Source organism: Sus scrofa, chromosome 15 (assembly GCF_054392235.1).
Source record: "Sus scrofa isolate SSC_HxYL_T2T_F1_AM1 chromosome 15, Sscrofa_HxYL_maternal_Yorkshire_Landrace_v2.0, whole genome shotgun sequence".
NCBI classification, from domain to species: domain Eukaryota; kingdom Metazoa; phylum Chordata; class Mammalia; order Artiodactyla; family Suidae; genus Sus; species Sus scrofa.
Genome location: NC_139397.1, coordinates 76,029,630 through 76,054,882, shown reverse-complemented (window position 1 = coordinate 76,054,882; position 25,253 = coordinate 76,029,630). Strand labels below are relative to the sequence as shown.

The following is a 25,253-nucleotide window of genomic DNA, read 5'->3' as shown; positions in this document are numbered from 1 at the left end:
ACCTTGATGATAGTTGAATTAGCTGAGATTATTTGCTTTTTAAGGTTGTGTCTATACAATGTCAGACCAATCAATTAAATTAATTTTATTGGGAAGAAACTAATCAGCCCAATGGCTGCAAATATTTGTCTACTATACAGTAAGTAGGTGACGATGAACAGAGCTAATAGAAGTAAAGCTTTTAGCACAGTGCCTGACACATTATAAAAAATTAATAAGGCTGTGTAATATACCTCTGTTGTTGTGGTTAACTACTCAAACAAAAGTCTTGAGTGTATTTCAATTAATTTTAACTCTCCATATACACATTTTCATTTTGGATTTCAAAATCATTTAAAACTACTTCAGATCCAAGATATTGATCTCTGAACTCTGCCTCTCTGAACACAATTTTCAATTTTTTAATCCTGGCTATTTCAATCCTATGGAAGTCCTTCATTGGTATTTATTATCCCTCATCTACTCCATAATCTCACAGAAGAATCCCCTTCAGAAATCTTTAGTTTCCCTCCCCTAGGCCCTCCTCAAGATCCTGCCATATCAGTGAACACCAAGCTCAGGACCCTAGGTTCTCTGTCCTTGCCTAACTGACTCCATTCTCTTTTTATAAATATCAGTTCCTAGGTAAAGTTACCCTCCCTCACCCATTTCCATTCCTAGGACCTAGAGAATCATTAAAAACGTAATAAGCTGAGGTCAAATGGTCATGCTACAAGTCCACATTACTGACCCTCTGCCTACTCCACAAATAGCTAACAATCCTTTTACCTCCATTTATTTGTACATATGTCTCATTTTTAACTGCATCTTTTCCAAAAGCTTTGGACTCTTCTTAAGAAATTGAAGATTATGGCACTGCATAAAGTCTAAACTCTCTCAACTGTGAAATCTAAGCTCCCTCAATCTCTACCTTAATATGTGTATCATTCTCATGGCTTTTTCCTTCCTCTTGTCTCAGAGAAAAGAATGTCTCCTTTCCTCTTATTGTGGGATGACATTCACTCTTTTGCCCTCAGCCAGCTCTTTTCTGCCTGTAAGCATACTTTTTCTTTTTAAACTGTACTTTAATTTACCGAGCTTCACAGATATTGTGTATTTTACAAATTGAAGGTTTGTGGCAGTCTGGCATTGAGCAAATCTATTGGTGTCATTTTTCATGTTACATGTTGGTAATTCTCATAATATCTCAAAATTTTAAATTATTGTTATATTCACTTATGCTTATCTGTGATCAGTGTTCTTTGATGTTACTATTGTAATTTGGGGCACCACGATCCAAGCTTGTATAAAACCAGGAACCTAATTGATAAAGCTGTTTGTCCTGACTGCTCCACCAACCAACTGAACACACATTTCTCTTCTCTTTGGGCCTCCTTATTCCCTGATACCAGATAATATCCCAACAATGGTCCTACATATTCAAGAGAAAAAGTTGCACATCTCTCACTTTAAATCAAAAGCTAGAAATGATTAAGCTTAGTGAGGAAGGCATGTTGAAAACTAAGATAGGCCTAAAACTAGGCCTCTTGTGCCAAACAGCTAAGTTGTGAATGCAAAGGAAAAGTTCTTGGAGGTAATTAAAGCACTTACTCCAGTGAACCCATCAATGATAAGAAAGCAGAGCAGCCTTATTGCCGACACAGAGAAAATTTTTAGTGGTCTGGATAGAAGATCAAACAAGCCACAATATTCTCTTAAGCCAAACCCTAATCCAGAGCAAAACCCTAACTCTCTTCAATTCTATGACAGCTGATAGAGGCGAGGAAGCTACAGAAGAAAAGTTTGAAGCTAGAAGAGGTTGGCTCATGAGGCTAAGGGAAAGAAGCTGTCTCTATAACATAAAAATGCAAGGTGAAACATCAGGTGCTGATGTAGAAGCTCTAGCAAGTTATCCAGAAATCTAGCTAAGATAAGTAATAAAAGTGACTATACTAGACAACAGAGTTTCAGTGGAGATGAAACAGCCATATACTGGAAAAACTGCCATTTTAGGACTTTCATAGCTGGAAAGGAGAAGTCATAGCCTGGTTTTAAAGCTTCAGAAGGCAGGCTACCTCTCTAATTAGGGGCTAATGAAACTGGTGGCCTTAAGTTGATGCAATTGCACATTAACCATTCTGAAAATCCTAGAGTACTTAAGAATTATGCTACACTTATATTGCTTGGGTGCTATAAATGCAACAACAAAGCTTGGATGACAATGAATCTGTTTAGTATGTAGTTTACTGAATATGTTAAGCCCATTGTTGAGACCTACTGATAAGGAAAAAAAGATGTGTTTCGAAATATGACTGCCCATTGACAATGTTCCTGGTCACCTGAGAGCTCTGATAGAGAGGTACAATAAGATTAATGTTGTCTTCATGCCTTCTAGGATGATATCTATTCTTCAGCTCATGGATCAAGGAGTAATTTGACTTTTAAGTCTTGTTCTTTAAGAAATACATTTCATAGACTATTAGCTGCCATAGATAGCCATTCCTCTCTGATGGTCTGGCCAAAGTCAAATGAAAACTTTCTGGAAAGGATTAAGAACTTCATGATTCATGGGAAGAAGTCAAAATATAAACATTAATACGAATTTGGAAGAAGTTGATTCTAACCCTCACAGATGACTTTGAGGGATTCAAGACTTCAGTGTAGGAGGTAACTGCAGATGTGGTAGAAATAGCAAGAGAACTAAAATTAGAACTGAAGCCTGAAGATGTGACTGAATTGCTGCAATCTCACAATAAAACTCTACAGATGTGGAGTAGCTTCTTATGAATGAGCAAAGAGAGTAGTTTCTTAAGATAGAATCCACTCCTGGTGAAGATTCTGTGAAGACTGTTGAAATGATAACAAAGGATTTAACATATACCATAAACTTATTTGATAAAGCAATGACAGAGTTTGAGAGGATTGATTCTAGTATTGAAAGAAGTTCCGTGAGTAAAATGCTATCTAACAGTATTGGAGGCTACAGAGAAATCATTTGTGAAAGGAAGAGTCAATGGATGTGGCAAATATTATTGTTGTCTTACTTTAAGAAATTCCCATAGCCACCCAACCTTTCAACCCTCACTTTGATTAGTCAGCAGGAATCAACATTGAGGCAAGACACTCTGCCAGCAAAAAGATTATAACTTGCTATAGACTCAGATAATGATTAGCATTTTTCAGCAATTAAAGTATTTTTTTACCTAATGTATGTATATTTTTATGCATAATGCATAATTTTTTTTAATCCATAATGTATGTATATTTTTTATACATAATTGTACTATTAATAGAGTGTAGTATAATGTAAACATGACTTTTACATGCACTAGGAAACCAAAAAAAAATATATGACTAACTTTACTGTGATACTCGCTTTACTGCTATGATCTGGAAGCAAACCCACATTATCTCTGAGCTACCTATGCTCTTTCAGCCGCTTGCTCATTGACTATTACCTCTGTGTTTTACACCTTTGATTTCTAGATTGTTCCCTTGAGCTTACAAAACTGCTCAGTTCAGTTCTATCCTAAGCCATAATACATCTTCACTCCATCCTACTACTCATTCAAACTACAGACATCTATTTTCTATATCCTTCACTGTTGACCTTACTGAAGGATACTTTTCACATATTCCCTCAACTCCTCTTGATCTTCTAAAAAAAATCTGGATCCTGCTTCCACCTTCCTTAAAGAACCTATTGATTATGAACTTCAATAGCCCTTCCTTACCTTCTCTCTTTGAAAGCGTTTAACGCAACTTAGCCTCCTTGATGAAATTCTTTTCCCTCTGGCTCCCACTGCATTGTTCTAGAAGGTTTTTCCATCTACTAATTTGAATATTTATTTTCTACTGCTTATTGATCCTCTTCCTCTTCTTTTCCCTTGCTGTCTGCCAGATCTTAGTCAAGCTCTTAGTTTCACATCTGTGACATAAGAAAATATATCACAGTAGTGTTGTTTTGTAGATATATATATTTAATAATTATCTGCATTTGCCCAAAATGTCTTCCCAAGGATCTCTCAGTGGCACTTTTCTCTGTTTAAACTCTTTTCCTGTATCAGTTCATTGGTCATATGTCTTTAACCATCACCTCTATGAGGTTGACTCCTAATCTATGTTATATTTTCTCTTCTCCCCTTGGCATCTGTTCCATTTGCTAATTACTCACTAGAGGCTTTCTTAAAAAACTTCTTACTCTGCTCAGTATATATAACATAGAACTGAATGTGCTACTATGTCTGTTTCTCTTTCAATTATTTCCTTACAGAATCATAATATAAGATGATTAAGCCACATTTTATCATCTTTTTTTTAACTTCATTCAGTTATTTCCCAAATATTTCCATTTTTCTTAAGTATTTATGACTCTTATTTTTGTTACCATGATCACTCTCCAATTTTATCCCTCTTATTTCTAAGCATTTGTTAATGTATTTCTCTTGCTTCTAGAGCCTGCTGCTTCCAAAATTTATTTTACAAACCATAGCCAGGTTAATTTTTTTAAATGAAAATTTGTCTACAAATGTTAACCAGATGTTCCAAAACCTACTTTAATAATTCCAGCTTTTTACCTCGGCAGCAGTTATCTGGACCTACCCAATGGGTGTATCCATTTCTTTGAACTATTTCTTTGTATTTACAGTGTTTAATTGTTAGCAGTAAATGCTTCACACTTTCCTACCTTGGGACATTTTTTCATATCCATTTTCCACTTGAATTTCCCTTTTCCAACAACCCTTATATATTCAAAACTGCCAATGCAGTTGGTTATATATTCCATACAGGTTGGCCTTAGTACAAACGCCTCCCTCCAATATGGTTGTGATTTTTCCCTTCTGCTTTGTCTTATGATGTTCTATTTCTCTCAAAGCAATTGTCACTTCTTACAGCTTATATTTACTACTAGATACATTTTTACCACTTCTATAGGTATAGTCAATAAATTTAAGAGTATTTAATACTATAACAGTATTTAATAGTATTAGACTATTAACAGCTATTTATTGAATAAGTGAAATAAATAATTAGCATGTGTATCTCCATGCCCAGCTTTGAAAGTCAAAATTATGTACAATTTTACTTCTGAAATAAAAAAAAATTGTTTTGCTCACATCTACCAAAGCGATAACAAAGATGCCTTTACTGGACCCAGGATGTTTAAATACCTTATCATCCAGTAAGGATTTTGGAAACTGAGATTTATACTATTTTAGAAATAAAGATATAGGAGTTCCCGTTGTGGCTCAGTGGTTAACAAACCCAGCTAGCATCCAAGAGATCGCGGGTTCGATCCCTGGCCTCTTTCAGTGGGTTAAGGATCCGGCATTGCTGTGAGCTGTTGGGTAGGTTGCAGACATGGCTCAGATCTTGCATTGCTGTGTCTGTGGCATAGGCCAGTGGCAACAGCTCCAATTGGATCCCTATTCTGGGAACCTCCATATGCCATGGGTGTGGCCCTAAAAAGACAGAAAAAAAAAAAAAAGGAAAGAAAAGAAGAAGAAGAATTAAAGATATAAAGCTTTATGACAATGAAGAATATTAAAAAAGCAAGTAAGCATTACATGTAAAAATACTGAAGTTGTTTTTATTTTTAACCAGAACTTAATAAATCAAAAGAAATTGTGATAGAATACATTTGAGTATTCAATAATGTTTAAATGCAATGCCTGCATTTTCACCAATAAGACCATACACCCTGTATCTCACACTGGGATAACCACCATGTGTGTAAAAAGCAGGTAGACAATAAAGAGACTTTCAGAGACGGCCATGTTTAGTTCTTTGGAGTAAGGACTTTGCACCTAAATTCACTAGATTCAAACTCAACCCCAGAATGTGACCTTCAGCAAGTCACTTAAACTCTGTGCTTCAATTCAATCATCTATAAAATGGGGATATGTGTCAATGTATATAATACTCTTAGAATAGTACCAGCACAAAGCAAGACCTGCACGTTTTAAATATTAATTTTAATGAAGAGGAAAACATCTGTTTGTCAAGATTATAATCAGCTTTATTTTATTATTTTCAGAGTTTATTGCATTTTAATAGTATTTTATTTTGTTATTTTATTTTGCTTTTAAGGGCCATATGGAAGTTCCCAGGCCAGGGGTCAGAGCTACAGCTGCCAGGCCATGCCACAACCACAACAGCATGGGATCCACACCATGTCTGTGACCTACACCACAGCTCTCAGTAATGCCAGATCCTTAACCCACTGAGAAGGGCCAGGGATTGAACCTGCAACTTCATGGTTACTAGTAAGGTTTGTTTCTGTTGCACCATAACAGGAGCTCCCAAATTGTAATATTTTAGAGCTTTAAAATTCCTACAGAACTGGTCAACCAAATTTAGTTGCAATGTGTTTAAGTGACTTGTTCAAAGACCTTCAAGTAGTTAGTGGTCCAGTTAAGAAAACAATTTCTTTTATCTATCTATCTATCTATCTATCTATCTATCTATCTATCTATCTTCTATCTATCCATCAATCCATCCAGTCATCTACCAATCAGTCATTTCTCAATTTATCCATATAACTCACACAGCAAAGGATATGAGGTAATTATTGAAAATTCACTTTTTCTAATTTCAATCTCCAAATCCGTACACCATGTTTTTTCATGAATGTTGCTAGTGCTCTTCAAAGAAATTTCTTTTAGTTATTTAAACATCATTTCTTCTCACTAACCCTTTGACATATGAGGATTCTATTTAGTCTTACTTCGTGAATAGCCAAGATCTCTGGAGAAAATATCTAAACATTTGTGAGACTAGAGCTCATTTGCAATTGTCAAATAACACAACATCTAATCTGTTAGTGTTTAGCTCTATGTTAATAATATTTTTTATATGTTATAAACCATAATACAGAAAAATGATAAACATATTTTATTCTTTACACAAATGTGAGGCAAATAGCTGAAATATTTATATATTTTTTATTTTTTTTCAAATCATAAAATATAACTTCATTTTGTTAACTACTGTGAAGGTTTAGAAACCAAAGGAAAATTAAATGCCGTGAGTATCTCTCCTTTCTTCCTTATTCTGTCCACTATACCCAGTATAGAAAACAGAAGACAGAGGAAGGAAGCAAAGGCATAATTATTCTTTTATTGGAGCGATGAATGATAGTATGTGGAATGTAAGTATTGGTTTTCACAGAGAAAAAAAAATGAAAAGTACAGTGGAATATTGCATACCATGACATTCTTTTGAACATATGTTTGGGTAAGAAGATGCAGCTTTTGGCAGAGAAAAGACTGTTACTTTAATTAAGAGTTTATGGTGACTTAGGCTCTGAGCAAGGGAGCTTATTCAAATCCTATAGAGTCTATGGAACACAGTTTCAAAGCTATTTATAAAGGAAAAGAAAAAAATTAAAGTTCTGGGAGTTCCTGTCATGGCTCAGTGGAAACAAATCTGACTAGGATCCATGAGGACGCAGGTTTGATTCCTGGCCTTGCTCAGTGGGTTAAGGATCCGGCATGCTATGGCTGTGGTGTAGGCCAGCGGCTGCAGCTCTGATTTGATCTCTAGTCTGGGAAACTACATATGCTGTGGGTACAGCCCTAAAAAGACAAAAAAAAAAGTTCTGCTTAGTGTGGACAAATAGCTTCTTTTTCTGCCAAAGAACACATTACTAACAAATATTGGAATTAAATGCCTTAACCTGTATTCCCCAAAAAGGAAGTTTTTTTTTTCCTTTTTCCTTAATCCTTTTTCATAATCCTCAGCACATAATGAAACTCTAAGCTTCCAAAGAGTACGTACAGTAAATGGTGCAAATTTTAACCTTTCCTTTTATTTTAATTTAATGCTTACGTGGGGTCAAATAAACAATGAGCCCAGATATTTAAACTGTTTTTATGTAATGTGATAAATTTTTCAATATATAAATGTGAAAAATTAATTCATCACCCTGAAAACTTTCTCTACTACCCCTGTTTTCTTCTCATATCAGAGGCTGCTAGGAAAGTCTTGTATATTATCCCCTAAACCATTAGGAACTAAATATACTATAAATTTGCTATTTTCTCCAAAGAATACAGATTTAAAGATTACACCTGAGGTGGAAAATTTTTTTCTCAAAACAACATATATTAGATTTTAACACAGATAGCCATAAATGTTGAGCTGTTGAACACTCCGAAGTTCAACTATTTCAAAATCTGTTCTGTGTACAACCTTGACCTTGCTCTGTGCTATTGCTTTAGTGTCTCCTGTTGTAAAGAAGTGTTTCACAGGCTTGATTTATCTCTGCTTATTTCCTCCAATTTATAAGCGTATTTTCATTGGACAGAGGAAAATTCAATAAGACAATCTGATAGATTAAAAATTAAGAAATACATTATCAACTGCTTTTAAATAATTATAAATATCTTATGTTGTATAAGATTTTACAGAATAAATAAGGGTTTTTCATTAATTATACTCACTAGAGGGACTATATGAAGTCAGTGATGATTTGGGGGAGAGGAAAACAAACAGGCAAAAGGTATCAAGAATATGAAAAAAAATTTCATATTGCTTGATTGCACAATTTTCATTATACATTGAAATTGTATATCACAGATATAAATGGGAAAAATGAAATGTAAAACCTTTAGTTGACTTCAGACAATACAAAATAGGGCAAGAGCTAAGAAAATAACTGAGATAGTAACAGCCATTAAAATTTTCACTTGTAAAAAAATTTTAATAGCATAGAAAAATACCAGCGATATATCAACTTATAAATTTTGTAGAAATGTACTGGAAAGAAGTGCTCTGAAAGGAAATATGACAAAATACTAAAAAAGCTACTCATTGGTTTTCTGTTTCTTTATACTTAAAGATATTTGTCACATTTATTTTTCAATGCACATAACTGTTACTTAAATTATCGGAAATAGGAGTTCCCGTCGTGGCGCAGTGGTTAACGAATCCGACTAGGAACCATGAGGTTGCGGGTTCGGTCCCTGCCCTTGCTCAGTGGGTTAACAATCCGGCGTTGCCCTGAGCTGTGGTGTAGGTTGCAGATGCGGCTCGGATCCTGCATTGCTGTGGCTATGGCGTAGGCCGGGGGCTACAGCTCCGATTGGACCCCTAGCCTGGGAACCTCCATATGCCGCGGGAGCAGCCCAAGAAATAGCAAAAAGACAAAAAAAAAAAAAAAAAAAAAAAAAAATTATCAGAAATAAATTTAAAATAACTATTTTTGAATAGTTTTAAATTTTATTTAATATTTTATAGCACTTTACAAGTTAACCAAGGCAGAGAGAATAATTTTCCTTTATAGTTGATAAAAATGAGCAAATTCTTAAAGTTCCTATCATAGCTCAACAGTAACAAACCTGATTAGGATCTGTGAGGAGATGGGTTCAATCCCTGGCCTCACGCAGTGGGTTAAGGATCTGGCATTGCCGTGAGCTATGGTGTAGGTCAAAGATGCAACTCGGATCTCACACTGCTGTGGCTGTGGTGTAGGCTGGGGACTGCGGCTCTGATTTGACCCCTAGTCTGGGAACTTTCATATGCTGTGGATGTGGCCCTAAAACAAACAAACAATCAAACAAAAAAAGAGCCAATTCTCATTAGGAGAAGCTTGAAATAAAACCCATATTCTCCAAAGCCAGCTTTCATGCTTCTTCTGTGATATCATACTAGAAAGATACAAGAAATGATATATGTAAATGTTCTATGAGTTTTTCACAATGATTATAATCTGAGTTTTAATTAGTAATGTTTAATTTATTTGATCTTCTTTATAAATTTTTAATTCCAATTGAAAGAAAAATAAATGCATGAGGTCAGATATATGTTAATAAAAATGGATATCAAAGTCAAATGTGTCAGAAATAAAAAACTCATAATTACATCTATGAATCATTTATTGTACTAGCAAGTATTAGAAGAAAAACTAAAACTGTTTTGTTTTGCTTTAGAAAAATACTGAACATGGTACTCAATGTAAGGATGAAGAAAGGCACATTAAGAATATTAATAATGATTAAATGTAAATAGATTCCATCAGGTAAGACACAAAGGGTAAAGCAAGATAAATAGACTTGATAAATAATTGGTAGTCTTTTAATTAAGTAATTTATTTTAATCAGTGAGAAATTAACATATAAAATAATATCTTTATAACTATTTATTTAGGGTTACTTACAGGGCATGGATATGAGACTAATGCAATCAATAAGATTAAAGAGCCAGGTTCCTTTCCAGAAGCACATAATACTCTATCAGTTGACACAGTTTAACTCCTATACCTCCACTCTCTGACCACCTGTGCTGGTTTTTCCCCTTTATCCAGCATACTTGAGGAAGCCAGAGCAGATAGCAAACAACTTTACTACAGAGATGGTCCTATTTATCTTTGTATGTGCAGAACCTAACACAGTGCTCAGCAGAGTAAATTCATGTGCGTATGCACATGGAATCCAACTCATTCAAATAGCTGAAATAAATCACCTCAACAATTATATGTACTAGAAAAAAAAATGCATACCACACTCCCAAACTAATTAAATGATTTGGGAGATTATATCCACTACTAAATAACTTAGGCTACTAGTAGCCAATTCCATTAGGTAATGTATATGTATGTTCATATAGGCTAGTGTGTTTGATGGCTTTCAAACTCAGCCATTTCCCAGGCTGTAACCTCTAAGTCAAAGACCACTAATTTAAAAGACAATAGGGAGCTCCCATCATGGTGCAGCAGAAACGAATCTGACTAGGAACCATGAGGTTGCAGGTTTGATCCCTGGCCTTGCTCAGTGGGTTAAGGATCCAGCAGTGCCATGAGCTGTGGTGAGGTCGCAGACTTAGCTTGGATCTGGCATTGCTGTGGCTATGCCATAGGCCAGTGGCTACAGCTCCAATTAGACCACTAGCCTGGGAACCTCAATATACCGCAGGTGCAGCCCTAAAAAACAATAAATAAATAAATAAATAATTAAATAATTAAAGACAATAGCCACCCAAAGAAAAATAATACGTCAATTCAATTAATTGTAACAAGCATATTTCTCTCACCTGTGTTTGGAACACAGCTCCAGAGAAATATTTCTTCAAGGGCAAGAATGAAAAACTGAAACTGATCCTTAGCCTCAGAATCAGGGACACACACACAAAACTTAATTGGAGGATTAGGCTAAATTTTCATGCCATTTCTACATGGGCAGCTTCTACTCAATTCCTCCTGAGGGTGCCAAGAAGAAATACCAGATCATTGCAGCAAGATCTTCTGACTTATCAAGAATAATGTGAAATCTAGATTTTTATTTAGAATATCTCATTTTTTAAATGTTAGTAATTTTTAAAAATGCAGAACTTTTTGTAGGGCAAAGAAAACACATCTACAGAGCATATCTGATATATAAGCCCTTGGTTAATGACCTCTGGTTTAACAATATGATTGTTGTACTGCTGCTCATATAATTGAGATATTCCTGAGAACTTATATAATTTGACTACTAAAATGTCAAGGATAGTATACTGATTAAAGAAAATTAAATAGGAGGTGGGATCAAGATGGTGGAGGAGTAAAACGTGGAACTCACCTTCTCCCACAAACAAATTTAAAAAAAATATATGTATGTCGAACAATTCAAACAGAACACCTACTGAAAGCTGGAAGAAGATCTTAAACCTCCAAAAAGGACAACAAACGCTCCACATAACTGGATAGAACAAAAGGGGAAAAAAAAAAAAAAGAGAGAGAGAGAAAGGAATCAGGGAATCAGGATTCCAGAATGGGACTAGCACTCCTAAGAGGAGCTGTGAAAGAGGAAAGGAACCCAAACTCTGGGAAGCAACCTAACTGATGGGGTGATCAACTGAGACAGAGGGACATCAAAGCCTCAGAGAAAAGGGCAGCAGCTGGACTGAGGAGGGCAAAGCAGAGAGAGAGCCACACAGACCATAAGTACCACCTCCTGGGACACAACAGCCTGAGACACTTGGAAGGGAGCTGGGTGCTGAGACTCAGGCTCTAGAGGTCAGTTCCAGGGAGAGGACTAGAGATGACTGTGTGAAAACAGACTGAAGGGCTAGGGAGCAGTGCACCAAGGGTTGGGGAGCAGAGAGCCACAGCTGAGGGAACCCAGGAGGAAGTCTGGGCCCGCAGGAGAAGCAAGGCACCATTATTGGAGAATGCAAGAGAAGGAGGGGTGGACTGCCATAGGAATATCTTTCTTTGCACATGCATGGATTTTTGGAGGGCAAGGTATGGGTGGCGAGGCCCTCTTGCATGGAATATGGGTGGTGGCACCTTCTGCATGGGCTAAGTGCAAGGGGTACCTCTTGCATGGTCTACAGTCAGCAGGGACAAACCAATGTAGTCATCTTAGACTCCATAGGTGAGCAAGGCCCACCACTACTAGGGGGTCCATTAAAAGGCAAAAACTGCAGCTCCAGTCACCTCAGAGTTCTGCGCAGAGGAGGCTACTACAACCAAGAACCACCCAGTGTTGCTCTCACTCTCCTGGGAAAGCAGACGCCCTGCCACGGCCACTGCCAAACACTCTGGCCACTGCCTACATCTGCCTGAGGGTCGCTGCCACTTCCCCAGGTCCCTGCAACTAGGAGCAGCCTGTATCACCTTCCCATGGATCCTTATCACTGTCAAGGGCCCAGCAACCAGACACAGGCTACTAGCCCTAACAATTGCCTCCATCTCCCTGGAAACACATGCAGTACCCTATCAAGGGGATAAAAGCCTGCATACACTAAGGAAAGAGACAGAAACCATCCAAACCAAAAGCAGCCCTCACACCAAAAATAAATAGTAAACCCTCACTATATATATCCATGAGCACTCTTGCATACAAATAGCCCTCCAAGACTATAGTAGTTGTTCTCACTAAACTCACAAAATAAGAAAAATATAGGAAAAATGAAGCTCAGGCACAATTCCCAGTTAAAAGAACAGGAGACTTCCCCTGAAGAAGTAGTCAATGAAACAGACGTCTGCAGTCTAAAAGACACCAACTTCAAAAAGGAGATAGTGAAAATACTGAAGGAATTAAGAGTGAATATGAAGGAATTAAAGAGTAGATATGAATAGTAATACAGATTACTTTAGAAAGGAACTAGAAAATATAAGGAGTAGCCAAGTAAAATTAGCAAATTCATTTGCAGAGATATAAGCTTCTAAAAGCACTGAAAAGCTGAATGAATAATGCAGAGGAACAAATCAGTGACTTGAAGATAGAATAATGGAAATCACCCAATCAGGACAGCAGATAGAAAACCACATTAAAAAAACAAAACAAATCATGAAAGCAATATAAGAAATCTATAGGATAATATAAAGCAGGACAATCTATGCATAATAGAGATTCCAGAAGGAGAAGAAAAGGAAAAGGAGAAGAAAAAGAAAAGGGTTAGTGTATTAACCCTAACCCTAACCCTTACCCTAACCCTTCTCCTTTTCTTTTCCTTCTGGAATCTCTATTATGCATAGATTGTCCTGCTTTAAATTAACCCATAGATTTCTTATATTGCTCTCAAGTTTTTTTTAATGTGTTAAATATATTTTAACCAAAATATATTTGAAGAAATTATGACTGAAAACTTTCCATATCTAAAGGAAACAGAAATCAAGATACAGGAAGCACAGAGGGCCTCAAACAAGTTAAACCCAAACAGGCCCACAGCAAGACATAGAATAAAAATGACAAAAGTTAAGTATTAGGAAAGGATTCTAAAGCCAGTAAGATAAAAACAAAGAATTATAAGGGAACCCCCATAAGGCTATCAGCTGATTTCCCTACAGAAACACTATAGGCCAGAAGGGAGTGGCAAGATATATTCAAAATTTTAAAAGGGAAAAGTTAGCAGCCTAGAGTATTTGACCCAGAAAAAATATAATTTAAAATAGAAGAAGAAAGAAAGAATTTCTCCAACGAACAAAAACAAAAAGAGTTCAGTAATACTAAACCCATTCTAAAAGAAATACTGAAAGGGTTCCTCTAAATAAAAAAGAAGTACAAAGAAATAGCTTGGAGGAAATCACAATTGGAAAGCAATCCCTTAAATAAGCCAGTATAGAGATCTAAGGAAAAAAAAAAATCAACTGTAAAAGTGACAATAAACACAAGGAACAGCAAAGGAATAGACAAGAAGATGTTCAAAAAAGGACAATAAAATCATAAAATGTGGGGAAGAAAAATAAGAAAATCTAGACTTTTTTTTTTTTTTAAAGAATGTGTTTGAGGCTATATGACTGTGAACCTAAAGCAAGCAGATATATATAGGAAGGGGTTAACTTACTTGAAAAATAAGGCAACCACAAATCAAAAACACATTCACAAAAACTAAAAAGAAGAGGACACAATCAAAAAATAAAAGGAAATCATCCAACCAAATAAAGAAAGGGACAAAGAACAAACAGAGAATCAACCAGAAAACAAGGTTTAAAATAATGATAAATACATATGTATCGATAATTACCTTAAATGTGAATGGACTGAATGCTCTATTCAAAAGACACAGAGTGGCAGACTGAATAAAAAAGCAAGAGCCTGCAATATGCTGCCCACATCAGACCCCCCCTTAGAGCAAATGACATATATAAATTGAAAGTAAGGGGATGGAAAAAGATGGCATGTAAATGGAAATGACAGGAAAGCAGGAGTCCCAATACTCATATCAGACAAGTCAAGCAACGTTCATTAAAAAAGATAAAGAAGAACACTATTTAATAATAAAAGGATCAATTCAAGAAGAGGATATTACATTTGCAATATATATGCCCCTAATATTGGAGGACCCAAATATATACAGCAAATGCTGACAGACATAATAGGAGAATGTGGTGGCAATACAACAATAGTAAGAGACTTTAACATTCAACTCACATCAAAGGACAGATCCTCTACACAGAAAATCAATAAGGCAACAGAGACCCTAAGTGACACAATAGAAAACTTAGACTTAATTGACATTTTCAAGACATTACATCCAAAAAAAATCAAAATATTCATTCTTTTCAAGTGCACATGGAACATTTTCAAGGACTGAACACATACTGGGACACAAAACTAACCTCACAAATTAAAGAGTATAGAAATTATTTCAAGTATCTTCTCTGACCACAATGACATGAAACTAGAAATCAAACATAGGAAAAGAAATGAGTAAAAAATGAATATATGGAGACTAAACAATATGTTACTAAAAAAAATCAATGGGTCAATGAGAAAATCAAAGGGGAAATTAAAAAATGCCTTGAGACAGGTGATAATTAAAAACAACCATTCAAAATCTATGGGATGCCACAAAGGATTTCTTAAAGGGAAGTTCATAGTGATACAGGCCTTCCTCAAAAAAAAAAAGAAGAAAAATCTCAAATCAACAACTTAACCTACCACCTAAAAGAATTAGAACAAGAATAAACAAAACCTAAAGTCAGCAGAAGGAAGGAAATCATAAAGATCAGAGAGGAAATCAATAAAATAAAGAGTCCAAAAAATAATAGAAAAATATTTATAAAACCAAGAGCTGGTTATTTGAAAGAGTAAACAAAATTGACAAATCTCTGGCCAAATTCACCAAGAAGAGGAGAGAAAAAAATCCAAATAAACAAAATAAGAAATGACAAAAGAGAAATAACAACAGATATGGCATAAGTACAAAAAAACCATAAGAGAATTCTATGAACAATTGTATTCCAACAAATTTAACAACCTAGAAGAAATGGACAACTTTCTAGAAAGTTGCCAAAAGTGAATCAAGAGGAAATAGATCAATTGAACAGACCAGATCACTGATCACTAGAAATGACATTGAATATGTCATAAAAACACTCCCTACAAACAAAATCTAGGACCAGATGGTTTCACAGGTGAATTCTACCAAACATGCAGAGAACTTATACCTATCCTTCTTAAACTTTTCCAAAAAAGTTGAACAAGAAGGAATACTTCCAAAGATTTTCTATGAAGCCACCATCACCCTAATGCCAAAACCAGTCAAAGATACTACCAAAAAAGAAAATTATAGATCAGTATTTTGATGAATATAGATGCAAAAATTCTCAACAAAAATTTAACCAACTTGGAGTTCCCATCATGGCTCAGTGGTTAACGAATCCGACTAGGAACCATGAGGTTGTGGGTTCGATCCCTGGCCTTGCTCAATGGGTTAAGGATCTCGTGTTGCCGTGAGCTGTGGTGTAGGTTGCAGACATGGCTTGGATCCCACATTGCTGTGGCTCTGGCATAGGCTAGTGGCTATTGCTCCGATTTGACCCTTAGCCTGGGAACCTCCATGTGTCGCAGGAGTAGCCCAAGAAAGACAAAAAAGGCAAAAAGACAAAAAAGAAAAAATTTAACCAACTGAATCCAACAACATATAAAAAAGATCATACACCATGACCAAGTGCAATTTATCCCAAGTTCACAAGGATGGTTCAACATTATGCAAATCAAACAACATCATACACCACATTAACAAAAGAAAAGTAAAAAAAACACATGACCATTTCAGTAGATGCAGAGAAAGCCTTTGACAAAATCCAACATCCATTCATGATAAAAACTCTTACCAAAGTGGGTATATAGGGAACATAACATACTCAAAGCCATTTATGACAAACAAACAGCGAATATAATACATGATACAGATAAGCTAAAAGCCTTCCCACTAAAATCTAGAACAAGACAAGAATGCTCACTTTCACCACTTATTCAACATAGTATTGGAAGTCCTAGTCACAGCAATCAGACAAACAAAAGATATAAAATGTATCCAAATTGGAAGAGAAGAGGTAAAACTGTCACTGTATGCAGATGACATGAAACTCTAAGGACTCCAAACAAAAACTACTCAAACTAATGAACCAAATCAGCAACATAGCAGGGTACAAGCTTAACATTCAGAAACTGGTTGCATTTCTCTATACTCACAATGAAATATTAGAAAAGGAATATAAAAAAAAATCATACCTTTTAAAATCACACCCCCAAAAATTAAATACCTAGGAATAAACCTGACCAAGGAGGTAAAAGACTTATATACTCAAAACTATAAAATATTAATCAAGGAAATTAAAGAGGATTCAAAGAAATGAAAAAATATTGCATGCTCCTGGATTATAACAATTACTATCATTAAAATATCCATACTACCTAAAGCAATTTATAGATCGAATGAAATCCCTATCAAATTGCCCATACCATTTGTTCACAGAACTAGAACAAACAAGTCAAAAATTTATATGGAACCATAAAAGATCCAGAATTGCCAAAGCTGAGAAACAAAAACCAAGCGGGAGGCAATACACTCCCAGATTTCAGACAATATTACAAAGCTACAGTAAACAAGACAATGTGATACTGGTACCAAAAGAGACATACAGACCAATGGAACAGAATAGAGAACCCAGAAATAAACCTAGACACCTAGTTTGACAAGAATATAAAACGGGAAAAAAGACAGTATCTTCAGCAAGTGGTGCTGGGGAAACTGGACAACTGCATGTGCAAATCAATGAAATTAGAACACACCCTCACACCATGCACAAAAATAAACTCAAAATGGCTTAAGACTTAAACATAAGACAAGACACCATCAAACTTCTAGAAGAGTACATAGACAAAACATTCTCTGACATCAACTGTACAACTGTTTTCTTAGATCAGTCCCCCAAAGCAACAGAAATAAAAATAAAAATAAACAAATGTGAGTTAATCAAATGTACAAGCCTCTTCACAGCAAAGGAAACCATACAAAACAAAAACAAAAGACAATCTATGGAATGGGAGAAAACAGTTTCAAACAATGTAACCCACAAGGGCTTAATATCCAAAACATACAAACAATTCATACAACTCATCAGCAAAAAAATAAAGAACCCCAATTGAAAAATGGGCAAAAGACCTGAATAGACATTTCTCCAAAGAAGACTATGGATGGCCAATAAGCATGTGAAAAAATGTTCAGCATCACTAATTATTACAGAAATGGACATCAAAACTACAATGAGGCACCACCTCATACCAGTCAGAATAGCTATCATTAGAAAATGTACAAATAACAAACACTAGAGAGTGTGTAGAGAAAAGGTAACCCTCCTACGCTGCTGGTATTAATGTGAATTGTTATAACCACTATGGAAAACAGTATGGAGTTACCTCAATAAACTAAATATAGAACTACCATATGATCCAGCAACCTCACTTCTGGGAAAAACATTCATTCAAAAAGATGCATGCACCCCTATGTTCGTTGCAGCACTATTCACAATAGCCAAGACATGGAGACAAGCTAAATGTCCACTGACAGATGAATAGATTAAGAAGATATGGTACATATACACAATGGAATACTACTCAGCCTTAAAAATGAACAAAATAGTGCCATTTGCAGCAACATGGATGGAACTAGAGACTCTCATACTAAGTGAAGTAAGTCAGAAGGAGAAAGACAAATACCATTTGACATCACTTATTATCTGGAATCTAATATATGGCACAAATAACCCTATCTACAGAAAAGAAACAAACTCATGGACATGGAGAACTGATTTGTGGTTGCCAAAAGAGTGGGGGAGGGAGTGGAAAGGATTGGGAGTTTGGGGTTACTAGATGCAAACTTTTGCATCTGGAGTGGATAAGCAATGAGATCCTGCTGTATAGCACAGGGGACTATATGTAATTACTTGTGATGGAATATGATGGAGGATAATGTGAGAAAAAGAATGTATACATGTGTATAGCTGGGTCACTTTGCTATACAGCAGAAATTGACAGAATGTTGTAAATCAAGTATAATAAAAATTTAAAAAAAACTAGAAGAACAAAGCATGATTTTTATGCTATTATTCTATACTCATAACTTCACAAATGCCAAGTATTTCACAAACTCCATTTATTATCAAAGAGAAAATATCAAAGCCCAGAGGGTGACAACAGAATACTAAGTATAATTGTTATAAACTTTACTTCAAATACAGTATAACTAAGGTTAGGTTACAAGTTCAAGTTGTTCCTCTATGTACGCAGATGCATGATTGTATTTCTAAATGATGACTAACCAGCCAATTACAGTCAGTAGAAAGTTCTGTCATAACTGACATTTTAAATGAAGCATTCTGCTAAGAAAACTAAAATTTCAACCTCGTTTTAATCACTTTAGCTATTCAGAATTCTGTTAATCAAGTAGGAAAAAAAAATGTCTTTAAGACCTAGAATGATTTATCTGTTTATATGAATATGAGAAAAATGATCACATCTTCAAGTAATAGATTACAAGTACAAAGAAAGTTCATATTACAGCTATGCTGATGAAAATTACCTGCAGGCTGTTACAACACAGGCAGTGAATTAATTAACCTTTTGCCATAAAAATATAGAAACTTCATAAAAGATGGAGCTTACTCTGTTTCTCTTGTTTCAGCTCCCTCCACAATATAATACTGCTCCTTCACAGTGAAATACTGTGCACTTACAAAGGAAAACAAATAAAATCTACTCAGATTTCATCATTTCTCCATGTTATTAAAATACAATCACATACATTGTGATTAAAATATAGCAATTTATATGTTTCCTCTTTTATTTCAGTAATTAAAGGTGAGAAATAATAGCCAATCTCCATTAGATGTTTACTTTTATGAATAACATGAACAGTTTCTTACAATGAATGTTGACTCCCTTTTATTATTTACCTTTTGACTCTGTGAGAAAATAAAGTTAAATAAAGCTTATCTTTTGCCAATGTGTTAAAAAGGTAGGTATACATAAGCATTTTTTTTAAATTCATTTTCAAATAAATAAACACATTATCTATATTTGAGTGTACTGGTCAAGTATTCTTATAGTTTTCACTTGAAATCTGAAGCTGAAATACCATCTAACATTAAATTAGAAACCATAATGTGGGTAAATATTATTTCTAATAAATAATGGTAATATGAGCACTGTATTTCCTCAAGTTGTTAAAGCCAAGCAAGGATCAATAAGACTTTGTGAATATGAACAGTAGAGCAAGCTTTAAGGACTACTATATTGATAAAATAACTTCACATCCTTATGCAACTGTTTGGAATAACATTTCATTTTTCTCTTTCATGTAGTTAATATCTCCTTAGGAGGGTTAACAGTCTCTATATTTAGTTGTTCAATAACAAGCAATTAGAGCTGTTCTCTTCCATTATCTAATTTTTTAAGTTAGTTTATGTAATTCATTATATAATTAGTGTTACAAATAGAGTCATTCTCTCGATAGGTAGATGACATTCTTTTTTAGATAATGGATTATATATACTGTTTAGAATGTTAGGATACTTCTGTATTGTTCCAACAAAATAGTGATTTGCCCATTAGTCTTTAAAGAGCTAAAGTAGTGAACTTCCTCTCTAAGTATAGTTCAGGAAATCAATTTTTGGTTGTAGGTAAGAGGCACACAATAATATGTTAAAATACGAAGGTAATAATTTTTATGTTAATAAAGTAGACAATGCTTATCTAAATAACTAAAGATGTATATGATAGTTATGATTTTGCATTGGGTAAAACATATTTTATGCATAAATATCTCAAGTTAAGTACTTTTTAAAATAATTTGGAACAAACAATAAATCCTTCATAACTTTTAATATGTAAAATTTTCCAAATGGAACTTTCTTTTTTTTGTTTGTTTTTTGGCTGTATCTGCTGTGGTATATGGATGTTCCTGGGCCAGGAATTGAATCTGAGTTGCAGCTGTAACCTACGCCACAGCTGTAGCAACACTGGATCCTTAATCTACCTCACCAGGCTGGGGACTGAACCCATATTGCTGCAGAGACAATGTCAGATCCTTAACCTGCTGCATCATAGTGGGAACTCTGTGGAAATTTCTTTTGTATCTATAAGGAAGATAGCTCTTTAAGGTTGGTAAAATTAAAATACTTAGCAAACCATTATTTTTTTTCAATCTTGAGATTACCTCTATTATAAAGTATACATGTCTAGTTAGGTATATGTCTACCTGAAGTATCAAGGCCAACACATATCTGTCACATAGAAAATTCACAATAAATGTATTTTGAATATAAGAATATACAATGTTGGAGTTCCTCTTGTGGCTCAGTGGGTTAAGGACATAGTATATCATCCATGAGGATGTGGGTTCGATCCCTGGCCTGCCTCAGTAGGTTAAGGATCTGGCATTGCCCCAAGATGCAGCATAGATCACAGGTGCAACTTGGATCTGGTGTTGCCAGGGCTGTGGTGTAGGCTTGCAGCTGCAGTTCCGATTTGATCCCTAGACCAGAACTTCCATATGCTGCAGGTGCAGCCACTAAAAGAAAAAAAAAAAAAATACACAAAGTTTAAAAAAAAATTGGCACTTCTAACAGTACTTAAATTTGTCTGTGCTAACTTAGATTTAATATTGCCATTGATTCTCAGATTATCATGTAAAATGTGATAATACATATATGTATATGAATAAAAAGTATATGTCTTTAAAAGTCTAAAAAAATGAGTAAATACATTTATAATACTCCTTAATTATTAGAGGAATATGCATGCTATGCTTTGGAAGAAATGCTCTACATACCTGACAGGTAACGTTCTGTCTCCTTTCCTCCTATCCATTTCTCTTTGGGGAACAGGATACCAACGGAAATTCAGTTTCCAGTTAAAACCTCCATAAGTCATGTCTGACCCAGCCATATATTCAAAGGTATCATCACTGATCACATCAATGATAGGGCATACAACTGTTTTCCTGCAGAAAAATTAAAATCAGTTTACAAATAAATAATAATTTAAATATTATGTTAGCTTGTTTAAATGTAATATAGCTGATATGCTGAAATTTAATTTTTATGACTTTAATTTGCCTTTATTTTCATGCTATTCTTTTTCTCTGTGGGATTACCTTCTTTTACTATATCTTACTTCAGTCTACTTTATTCTATCATGTATAATCCAATCAAACACACTAATTGATCTTCAAGCTGATTTCCAAATGCATTCTAAGTACTAACTCAGCAGGATGAACATGGTCTATTTTTCATAAAACTTCCACCCCCAGCATGATTCATTGAGCTGCTTTGATATTATGCATCATTTTGGTTATAACCTAATGAAAAGCAATAGCACAAAGGGAATGAGGAATGAATGATGGCAAATTAAACTTGGTAGTTTGAATCTCAAAGGCAATAATTTTGTTTAAGGAGATAGTTCTGAGAAAGTCTTCATGGAAAAATATACCTACTAGGAAAAACAAACCAAAATCAAGAAGCAGAAGCAACAGTAAAAATTATGATCATCAGAGTAAGTAAATATTTCCTAAGAAAGATAATAGGGTCATAACAATTTCTGAGTGAGCTGTCCTAGACTTGAGAGTTTACAGTAACAATCTGTATGTTTCAGGATAGGGGGAGGTAGGCAACTTCAATTTCTGGTATTTTATGACCCATTTTTTCTTAAAGTAAGAAGAAGAGCCAGGAGATTTGGTATTCTTTTATGCACTTGTGGCATTTGAAATTTCCTGGGCCAGAGACTGAATCTGAGCCACAGAAGCAACCTATGCCACAGCTGCAGCAATGCCAAATCCTGCAGCAATGCCTGATCCTTTAACCCCTTGCACCACGCTGGGGATCAAACCCACATCTCCACAGCAACCTGAGCTGCTCCAAACAGATTCTTAAGCCTCTGTACCATAGCGGAAACTCCAAAATTTGGTATTCTTGATGGTGGCTCTTTTGGAGTAAGAAACTTTTCACCCCAGGAGATCATTAAGTTCTCTTTTAATCCATGTTGTGCTTTCTCCAGTCTTCCCCTACTCCAAGCTTATATGTTTTATTATGGGGTCAACCTTACGTCATCTCTAAAGTAAATATTTAACCAACTGTGAACAGGTTGTAGCTAATTCTGAAGAGCAGAGCCTACTTTTCACATATAATAGAAGGTAAATATACAAATATGCTTTTGAATCACCCATAGATGTGGAAAACAGGAAATGTCCATTATTTATTCTGGTTTTATAACCAGTATGACCAAAATTCATTTTCAGTTAGGTCTTATATGCCACATAATTCCCCAATACCTAGAGTTCTCTGAAATTAACAGGATTCATCTAGCCTTGGAAAAGCTTCTTTGATAACTATAGTCCTTATAAAATAAGTATTCTCTTTCTTCATTAAATTTAATAATTTAATTTATAGGGAGAAGAAATTAGATCTAATGACCTTGGATAGGACTTTATTATCTAGTTATGGCAACTTTAGAACATAAAAGCAAGAGAAGACATTAGAGTTCATTATATATAAATACAATCTGAACATGTTGTGTAAATGAAAAAATAAATGATCTATGAATGACTATATTGAAACAACATATATTAAAAACTCACTAAGTTGAGTATGAAACATGTTTTAAAAAGCAGCATAATGTATGAAAAGTTGCCAGGAAATGCATTTAAGATGCTCCAAGTTCATTTTACTTCGTCAGCCCTACCCTCCTGTGCATACTGTACAATACGCAGAATGGAAAAATGTTATTAGCCATACATTACACTCAGTTGACTAAAAGGTTCCCTCTGCTTTCTTCAACTGTTATGGTTCATTTTAGTGACATGCTCCATCCATCATCCTGGCAAGTACCAAATCCTGCTGTTTATGTGATAGAGCTGCACTAGCTCACACTAAGAAGCCCCTGTCTTGGAGGCTTAATTAAAAACTTCAATTCTAAAATGACCTTTCTACTGTTGGTGAAATGACTACGCAAGCAAGGTGTTATGCGATGCTTTGTTATTATATCAGACAGCAATCAGCACAGTCTTTCTCATTAGGTGCTTAGGAATTATACTCATTTATCATCAATGTTTATGAATACTTGCAAAAAAACCTTATACTTCATAGCATCAACATCAGAAAGAATTGCAGTTATCTATGTGGGTTCTTAAGTTCCATAATGAATTATTGAACTTTTCCAATTTCATAATTTGCCTATACAAAATGACAGTATTATTTAAATTGTTAAGCATTTTATAGCTGTGCTTTCAGTTTTTTTTTTAATCATGATTTCATTTTGATAGGGTGTATGAGTGTGTGTGTGAGTTTCTTTTAAAGATTATCAAGGCTGCTTTGAACTAGACACTGAATAAGGGCAGTGTCTCAGTAAAGAGAAGACTGGTCTGGAAGTGGGAAGAAATAAATTGTTGTTTGTTGTTCCCATTACATCTACTAACTGGGGCAAGGTACTTAACTGATTTGTTCCTCCCTATTATTAGTACAGATAACATCTACATTAGCCACCTCACAGGGTGGTTATGAGAACACAATAAGGTTGCTTTGAAAATGTATTTTATTTTATAAGACATGGTATTATTTCTAAATGGACTGATTTCCTTTCATATATATAATGAATATTCAGGCCATTTTCAGCATAAATATGCCAAGATCTTTATTAAATGAGAGGAGGAGGGGCTTTTATTTTATGGCCACAACTGTGGCATATGAAAGTTCCCAGCTCAGGACTGAACCAGAGCTGCAGCTGCCTGTCTACACCACAGCCAGAACAACACCAGATACCAAGCACATCTGCAACCTACACTGCAGTTCACAGTAATGCTTGATCCTTAACCCACTGAGCAAGGTCAGAAATGGAACGTGCATCCTCCTGGATACTAGTCAGGTCCTTAACTGCTGAGCCACAATGGGAACTTGGAGGGGCTTCTTTTTAAAAAGCTAGGAAATAATCCTTTTGAAAATAAGCAATTTGGAAGAAAAGTTTTGATGGACCTGTCCTAACAGGTTGAGTCAAAATCTAGACAGACATAATACATGAATTCTTACCTGTCTTCCTTTATTCTTGCCAGCAAGGGTTCCAGCCATCCTAACGTGCACTCACAGTGTGCGTCGAGAAAAGTTATGACCTGCCCTTTGGAAGCAGCTGCTCCTCGAAGGCGGGCCCGTATTAAGCCAGAACGTTCTTCCATTCTAATAATTTTTACTGGCACTTCTAAATTTTTCACATAATTCTCTAATGTCAACTTGAGAAAATCTGTAATGTGCAATAAGAACACATAAAGTTTTGAAAGTGTTTTAAAACAGAGAATAGATGCTACCACCCAGATGGAAATTTAACATACAGAAATGGTGGTCAATTCTTATCAACATCTTTTACATTATGTAAAATAAAGATATAGAGATTTCATCAGTAAATTAAAGTTCATTACTATCCTGTCACTTGGCTAACAAGGATAAAGACATACTAGCAAGTTAATATACCATACTCTAATTCAGAACCTGGGCCACATTGACAAAGGCAGTCTCC

General features: G+C 35.1%; 1 protein-coding gene across 8 annotated transcripts in view; it reads right to left on the bottom strand.

Annotated features, from left to right (window-relative positions):
- GALNT13 (polypeptide N-acetylgalactosaminyltransferase 13) overlaps positions 1-25,253 on the bottom strand; it is a 594,089-nt gene that overhangs the window by 232,945 nt on the left and 335,891 nt on the right. For all 8 annotated transcript variants that reach the window (XR_014829014.1, XR_014829013.1, XM_021076289.2 and 5 more), the window contains 2 exons: positions 24,773-24,980; positions 21,526-21,696 (listed from right to left, as the gene is read on the bottom strand). Coding sequence is in view for 6 of the 8 variants with exons in the window: in XM_021076289.2 (XP_020931948.1) it covers positions 21,526-21,696; positions 24,773-24,980 (379 nt within the window). In the remaining 2 variants the exon portion in view is untranslated. The remainder of the gene's footprint in view (positions 1-21,525; positions 21,697-24,772; positions 24,981-25,253) is intronic.